We start from the raw sequence: 8,602 nt of genomic DNA, 5'->3' as shown, positions 1-8,602 counted from the left end.
AATTATACTCCTTCCGCACCTATTTATAAGATCCGTCGAAACTTTTTACGTATATTAAAAAAATTGTAATGTAATTCATGTATATAATTATTACTAAACTATCCTATATATAAATATATTCAATATTCACTTTTCGTTTTCGAAGATAAAATTAGTAATATTTTTTTATACAAAAACAAATTGATAATATTAATAAATGATTCTAAATTGAAAATTGTAGAGTCAACCTTTTCAAAAATCTAAAAACTGTTATTTTTAACTTAATTTTTTTTTGTTTTAACTTTTTTAGGACATCGGTTAGCATGATCCTTAAAAAAAACGAAGAGGATCTACATTGGTAAATCATTGAAGTACTTTGTAAACACAAATGGTTATTCACCTCATACACAGCTTGTTGCTTATTGGAGGAAGCAGCATCATGATAATTGAAAAGGAGTGTGGGGCACCACGGTACCAAATTCAGAGTATCCAAACACAGGAAGTTTCTCTTTCCTACTGTTCCCACAGTAATAGCCACATAACCATAAGACTAGTGTATGATTCTAAACATGCCAACTGTCTAGGTACACAACATATAAAAGGAACTGTCCAATGCAATATGCCATAACTTTCTTTCACTTTCTATAATTCCATATCTTCCATGCAATTCGAGCCTGCATAAAAACATACTAAATTCTTTTCATATTTTTTTTTTTTTCCATTCACAAGACTCGAATCAAATGAGTAAATTGTTATTAATGTAATTAAATTTCTTATCACTCAGATCATCCAATATTTACTTCTAGAGTTAGTTGGAAATGACATAAAAGTCCAAGTATTAGTATTAAAAAACACATATGAAACTTATCTAGAAAATTACATCTACACTTTTCTGTACATATAAAATAAGTAAAAAAATTTTGTCAAAAAGAAAACAAGTTAAATTTTATCAGAATTCATAAAAATTTACAAACACAAAATTTTAACATAAATTAATTGTAATAAAACTAACTCCATTCTGTCTCAATCTCAGCACAAGTTGAATTGGTACTAATAACAGTGAGTTACATACAAGTGTCTGAATACAGAAAAAAAAGACCAAACCTCTTGTGAAAATTCTTTATGTTCACCAGATTCAAGTTCTACTATGGCTACCAAGTGCATGCACGTTTTTGATAGATTGCTTCTGTGTTTTGCCACTTGTTGGAAGAAAAATAGCACACTAACAGGCAGAAGAAAATTCCACAAGGATGTGGAAAAAGAAGAATTCCAGTATTCAACTACTCAATGTCTCTCATCCTACTACAGTGTCTTCGTGGTTCGCCTAGCAATCATGGTCAGTTAATTTTTTCCTTATATGATGTTACAATTTTGAATTTTATTAGTGTTAGCTGCAGTTACAATATGGTTTATGTGCTTCGAGATATTCATTCATATTTATTGATACTAGAAAAGAGCCACGGTTATTGAAGGATTAGTGTTGAGTATGACTCATATTCGTTGATAAGTGGGAAGACACTTGAGGATCAACTTTGTAAACTGGACCGTAGTATTTAAACAAAGTTTTGATCAACTTGTTCAATACAAACCTATAGCAAACACTTCGTTGTGGGAGATGTAAGGACAATAGGACGAATTGCGTGATCAATCATTGTGTTTTTGTGCGTTTATCTTCTTACATTAGTACCGGATTTGCTGTTCTAACAATTAGAGTAGACCCTTTGTTGTGAAGATAAATAAATAACCAATTTTGTTGGATTAATCGGCCATTATTTTGGTATATGTAGGTTATGCTAGCTATCTTGATTGGTCTACTCACTATCCTAACATGGCATTTCACAAAGATTTATACAACCAAGTCTCTAAATAGTTTGGCTTACGACCTGCGTTACGAACTTCTGCAACGTCCCATCTTGAGGATGTGGAACATTTTGAACTCTACTGCTGAAATCACAACTGCTCAAGTTAAGTTGTCTGAGTATGTTATCAGAAGCCACGGTAACCAAGCCACTCAAGCAGAAAGAGTTGAGGTTAACTTTTATCTATTCATTGTACTCTTCCTTTGCTATAAGTTAGAATTTAGATTCCATTTTCTTTTAGTGGTTTATTACTTATTTGTATTGTTCCAATTTTTCCCCGCAGATGTATGAATCCATGAGGGCTGTCACATGGGCACTATTTGCTAGTCGAAAAGCTCTCAACTCGATAACTGTCAAGTATAGGAATGGTTTTGTCCAAGCATTTCATAGAGACTTGAAGGATAATAATATTTTTTACATCTACACCGATCTTTCATATAATGAGACCAATTCATTTGCAGCATATGAAGACACTCATAGCAACAAGTCTGCGATTTGGTACCGGGAACAACTTGATCCTGTCAATGGCGAGAAAATTGGAAAAGCAATGAAAATTGCACCAGAAGACTCAATAAGTATAGCTGGCCTGTCTCAAGTACCTGACGGTGTAGCTTCATGGCACGTTTCTGTGGGCAAGTTTACAGATTCACCGTTACTTTCAGCAGCATTGCCGGTTTGGGATTCTTCTAATAAAAGCATTGTTGCAGTTGTGGGAGTTACAACTGCACTTTATAGTGTAGGGCAGTTAATGAAGGAACTAGTTGATAAGCATAGTGGGCATATGTATTTGACCTCTCAAGAGGGCTATTTGCTTGCAACTTCCACAAATGACCCTCTACTTACAAATTCAACAAAGAAACCTGAGCTTAAAATGGCTGTTGACTGTGATAACGAAGTAATAAGAGAGGGAGCGATGTGGCTAAAGAAAACATACGGGAACAATTTCCCTCCAAGTCATGAAGTTCATGAAGAGAATGCCAGGCTAGGTCACCAGCAATATTACATTGACTCATTCTTCCTAATCTTGAAAAAGCTTCCTTTGGTACATTTTAAGACACTGCACTTGTTCCTTACATTTGATCTTATTTTTTATATTGCTTTTAAAATTTTACGATGTTATATGGATGAGTAAGGGCCGGTTAAAGTTGACTTATTTGAGCTTTCTACTAGAATTAGCACGTGCTAGTCTGTTTGACAGAATTGATGGAAACAACCTATGACATGTGCATAACTTGTTTTCAGTTTATTTCCATAAGCTCTCTAGAATAACTTATGAAAACGACTTATAGCTTTTATGAAAACAGTTTGAATTTATCTTATCTTTTGTTATAGAAATATACTAGTTTGTTTGGATTGACTTATTTGAGCTTATCTACTTGCATGAGCACTTATGAGACTGTGTAGGTTAACATATAAAAGTAACTTTTGAGATGTCCATAATCTGTTTTCAGCTTATTTAAGTAAGCTCTCCAGGATAACTTATGAAAACATCTTATAGCTTATACCAAAACAGTTTGACTTTATATTATCTTTTCTTATGGAAATAACTAATAATAAGCGCTTATATAAGCGCTGTTTATCCAAACAAGGTTATAGATTATACATAAGCACTTATACGAAGCGCTTATGCTATAAGCACTTAATTAAGTTGTTTATCCAAACAAGCCCAGGACACAAATTATAAATTTTCTACTTCTATCTTATTTCTGTTTTTTATAATGTATTTATACATTTTGGTTGGCTTAACCTTTGTGCAGGTGGGTGTAATAATCATACCAAGAAAGCATATAATGGGGGAGGCAGATGAAAGAGCCTTCAAAACATTGGTTATTCTGATATCTGCATCACTGTGTATTATCGTCATTGGATGTGTTTGCATTTTGATATTGACAGATGGAGTATCAAAGGAAATGAATCTAAGAGCAGAATTAATCAGTCACCTCGAAGCAAGAAGAAAGGCGGAGGCATCGAGCAACTATAAAAGCCAATTTCTTGCAAATATGAGGTTGGTTTTTCTAGTTCTGTGTGAAAATAGAAAAAATTAAGATACACCGATGGCATTACAGTTTCGTGTTCACAAGTTTTGCTCTTCATAGCATTTTCTTTGGTGCATTACAGTCATGAACTGAGGACACCGATGGCAGCAGTAATCGGATTACTTGACATTCTTTTGTCGGATGATCATCTCACAAATGAACAATGTGCAACCGTTACTCAAATAAGAAAATGTTCAACCGCATTGCTCCATTTACTCAATAACATCTTGGATATAAGCAAGGTGATATATAAGCTAAGGTTTTTTATTTAACAACTTTTAGCCTCATGCTTAGAGCAATTATTTAAAGGAAAACCATTGTGGAAAAACTGCACTCATTCCAAAAAGACGTCTAATATCTTATAGCACATAGGTGGAATCTGGAAAACTTGTCCTAGAAGAGGCAGAATTTGACTTTGGAAGGGAACTTGAAGGGCTTGTAGATATGTTTTCTGTGCAATGCATTAACCACAATGTAGAAATTATTTTAGACCTTTCTGGTATGAATATTATTTTTGGTTGCATAATATAGGTGATTATAAACCTCTACAAGTTTCTTACTCATCTAGTTAATCTGATACAGATGATATGCCAAAGCTAGTTCGGGGAGATTCTGCGAGAGTGGTTCAAATTTTTGCAAATTTGATCAATAACTCAATCAAATTTACTCTATGTAAGTAAAAAAATTGCTTTTAGTTTTCTATACAGAATGTTCATTAGTATTGCTTTTGTCAAATGGTATCAATTAAGCACTGAAACTCCGATGGAAGACTAATCTTAACTTTGTCAAATGGTTTACAGCTGGTCACATTATTCTGAGAGGATGGTGTGAAAATCCAAATTCTTATGGTGATAGTGAAAATTCTACCCTGGAGCAGAAGCAATTCGGATGTTCTCAGAAGACCAAAATGAAGCAACATGAGAACCATTCAAAGAAGACTTCTAATATTGATAACAAAATGATACTCTGGTTTGAAGTTGACGACACAGGCTGTGGTATGACCAGCAAAATTAGTCTAGAAAAACTGCATTGAAAACTGTCCCTTTTGTGGCAAAAGAAAAAAAAATAGTTTTAGGATAAATTATAATGATTTTCTTCCCACGTTTTTGACACTAGTCTAGAAAAACAGCACTGAAAATTTTCTGTGTTTGAAATGGGATTCTGTGCATCTGTAGGTATTGACCCGAGTAAATGGGATTCTGTGTTTGAAAGCTTTGAGCAAGCTGATCTATCAACTACTAGACTGTAAGTGATTTAAATATTTTTAAAAAAAACTGTACAATTTTGTGAGTAAGTTACCTTTGAGCAAACAAATCAGCATTACATTATTCTCTGTTAGTTATTTGCCGAAAGCCTTTTGAATGCCACTGGCTGAAGATACAAGGAGTTTTTAAACCTTTTCTCATTTCAGGCACGGAGGCACTGGTCTTGGTCTTTGCATTGTCAGATCCTTGGTGAGTAAGACTCTTAGGGCCCGTTTGATTTGCAAAAGAATAAGTATTTGACAGAACGATTCAGGAAAAACCTTTAACCAACTAGACAACTTTTTGTCTTGTATAGTAATTGGTGGGCAGTGAACAACACAAACAAAATACTATAAAATTTATTATGATGCGCTTTCAAACTATGTAAAGCGTAGACATAAATAGGTGAAGTTTATATCTGTTGCATGTTAACATGAGCAAGAAAATCATGATCTTATTTTGGCATAGTAGGCTTTTCTTGTTGAGCTCTATAAACTCACTTGCATTTGTTTTCTTTTCTTCGTAAAGTGACATGAATCTCATAAGTTGTATATTAATTTCATTTTATCTCCTTATTACAGGTTAATAAGATGGGTGGAGAAATCAAGGTTGTCAAAAAGGAAGGCCCAGGAACACTAATGCGATTATACATGCGACTAACTGCACCCGTGGATACCACTGAACAACATTGTCAAGTCGATTTTGCTAACAATAACTTAGTGGTGAGTAGTATCACCTTGGAACTGCACTGAGTTCACTGAAAAGATAATAAGCACACCCTGAAATAAGAAGTGTCATATCAATGCAGGTACTTCTTGCACTGCATGGCAACATGAGTAGATTAATTACATCTAAGTGGTTACAGAAAAACGGCGTGGCCACCATGGAAGCATCTGAATGGAATGGATTAACACAAATTCTGAAAGAACTATTTCGTGCAAAAACTTCAACTCATAACAATGACTTTGATGCTCACTTTCCAGCTCCGGAGGTTCTGAATTCTAAATTTATTAGCATACAGGAATTGCCAAACCCAACATTTGTCATTGTTGTTGATATTGATCTACTAGACTTGAGCACAGATATATGGAAAGAACAACTTAACTTCCTTCACAAGTACTACGCGAGAGCGAAATTTGTATGGTTACAAAACCATGACTCGTCCAATACCGTAAAGACGGAGCTTCGTAAGAAAGGACATATACTAACTGTCAACAAACCTCTTTACAAAGCAAAGATGATTCATATTTTGGACGACGTCATAAAGGAAAGAAACGTTGAAGTACAAAAGAAAAATATGAAAGAGGATGATTTGCATGAGAGTCTTGAGATTGAATATACTCATCATTGTGATGTTGCAAGCTCAGATGGTTCTGACATATCTGAAATTGGTAGTTCTAATCTTGTAACTGCCAATGGAGACAAACAAAGAGAAGAGGTAGTTAGAATCAATCCATCGTCACTATACCAGAAAAGTAACTGCTTATTAGGATTAAGTAATGGATACATGGAACATAAAGAAGCATTTATTTCAACAAGAGCAAAAGGTGAAGATTCTAAAGGTAGTGAAACAAGTAGGATTAGTGGTTCAAGTAAAGCTATGAATGGAAAGAAGTCTCTTGAAGGTTTGAGGATATTGCTTGCAGAAGATACAGCAGTAATTCAAAGGGTGGCAACCATAATGCTCGAAAAAATGGGAGCCACCGTTGTTGCTGTAGGCGACGGACAACAGGCAGTGGATGCTCTAAATGGCATGCCTGGTGTTGAAAGAAACACAATAACATCTCAAACTGAGATTCTAAGTTTCCCTTCATATGACTTGATCCTAATGGATTGTCAGGTATGTGTGTAAAATATGTAATGCTTTACTCAGAATAGATTTGCACCTTGTTTGGATAAACACTTCTTTTTAGTTTGAATTTTCTGATTTCTTTTGTGTGTTTGTGAAATAAAGCAGATGCCAAAGATGGATGGATATGAGGCAACAAAAGAAATAAGGAAATCAGAAATTGGAACTTCATTCCACATTCCAATCGTCGCTCTTACAGCTCATGCAATGTCGTGTGATGAAGCCAAATGTTTAGAAGTGGGCATGGATGCTTATTTAACTAAGCCAATTGACTTTAAGCTGATGGAGTCTACCATTCTTTCACTCACAAAAAGAGAAACCTTGACATCTTAACAATGATGATGCTAACAAAGGATTGGTCCTGTATAGCTTATAAAATATAAAGGAAAAAAGTTCTCGCCTCCCAACATGACTTCAAATGTATACATCTATAAATAACACTAATTTTGTGTCGTCCGAAAGTGTACTTCTGAACAATTTTTTTTCATACGAATGTATGCTTCTAGAAACATACAAAATATCAGCATTAGGAAAAATGTCTTAACACTTGAATTCCAGCAATTTTCTTGAACTAAATCATTTGTACAGAAAATGAATGAAGCTTGCTGTATTGCCATTTGTTTCTAACATTCCTGCGTGAATATCATGCATCCATCCTCATATTGTTTGAATTGTTTTCAACTATTTCGCATAGTCATGGACGAAATGGAATTTGATATGAACATGAAGGTTGTAGATAATAAAATAAGCTTTCTAAGAGTACACGAATCTACTTGATTGGAGTAGTAAAACTCAAGATATGATAAAAACACTTTACTTTATTCATGTTTTGTTCTACCAAGCAAACTGCTTCTGTAAGAATCTCAAGCTACAATATAATTTATATTAAATTGATTTTTCTAGTAAACTCTTAAGCTCGTGAGAATAATAATGTCTCAATCAGGTGGAATTGATTTTAAACTAAGAATGAAAAGAGATCAATGGAGAGTTGAGAGAGCACATTATTGGTGACAACAATAATTACTTGACATATAGTCCCACATCGCCTAGTTACAAACAGCAAGTGCTCCAATATATTATAAAAGCGTAGCTACACAGCAGCTGAAAGTATCTTTGCGCTTGGGGCAATGACGCAGCTAATGAGGTACTAACCGAGGCGCGTCTATTGCTGGTTGAAAACTATTTCCAAACCCCCTCTTAGGCCTGAGTTTAACTTAGGCCTTCGAGAATTTCTGGAAGGACTCCCTCTGGGGTAAAGTCCTACAATTTTAGTTCAATTTTTTTTGTTTGAGGTTTAATCTTCCTTCCTAATACTTAAGGATGGTAAATTGATCCGCGATGGTAAAATTAACCGGCCGTGCATAGGTGCTCTGGGCAACTTTATGTGAGCCGTGTATTTGGCTTCGTGTGATTACATCGAATCAACAAAAAACTAACATAATTAACAAAAACAAAACGCAAATAAATTATTATTTGGTTTAGTTTTCTTTACCTGAAGGATACCCATAGGAAAATAGATACTTTTGTAAATTTAGAGCCAAAGTAGAAACTTTTTAATTTAATACTCGGTAAATTAATAACCTCTCTAAAATAATAAATTTGTCCGATCCCGACTTGGGCCAATGTAAAAAATTC

At 34.4% G+C, this 8,602-nt stretch overlaps 2 protein-coding genes and 1 non-coding gene across 3 annotated transcripts; 2 read left to right on the top strand and 1 right to left on the bottom strand.

The window, feature by feature from the left end:
- Positions 1-1,049: 1,049 nt before the first annotated feature.
- LOC146900675 (histidine kinase 1-like) lies at positions 1,050-7,594 on the top strand. Its single transcript, XM_085738352.1, has 13 exons — positions 1,050-1,315; positions 1,767-2,009; positions 2,122-2,880; positions 3,596-3,843; positions 3,957-4,116; positions 4,247-4,373; positions 4,457-4,546; positions 4,675-4,869; positions 5,050-5,119; positions 5,286-5,328; positions 5,700-5,840; positions 5,927-6,958; positions 7,076-7,594. The coding sequence occupies exons 1-13, from the start codon at positions 1,127-1,129 to the stop codon at positions 7,298-7,300; spliced, it is 3,522 nt and encodes a 1,173-aa protein (XP_085594478.1). The 5' UTR covers positions 1,050-1,126; the 3' UTR covers positions 7,301-7,594.
- Positions 7,595-8,076: 482 nt separating this feature from the next.
- On the top strand, positions 8,077-8,227 carry LOC146900674 (U4 spliceosomal RNA). The gene has a single exon (XR_015024469.1). It is a non-coding gene; the product is annotated as a U4 spliceosomal RNA (small nuclear RNA).
- Positions 8,130-8,231, bottom strand: LOC146900673 (syntaxin KNOLLE-like protein; the record flags this gene model as incomplete). The annotated part of the gene is made up of 1 exon (XM_085736968.1): positions 8,130-8,231. A coding segment is annotated over one exon (102 nt), but the record flags the coding sequence as incomplete, so codon positions are not given.
- Positions 8,232-8,602: the final 371 nt, after the last annotated feature.

Source organism: Medicago sativa, chromosome 8, assembly GCF_051527215.1.
Source record: "Medicago sativa cultivar Bolivia chromosome 8, Bolivia_mono, whole genome shotgun sequence".
Lineage (NCBI taxonomy): Eukaryota > Viridiplantae > Streptophyta > Magnoliopsida > Fabales > Fabaceae > Medicago > Medicago sativa.
Note: the sequence above shows the minus strand (reverse complement) of the source record. Positions and strands in the feature narration are given on the sequence as shown.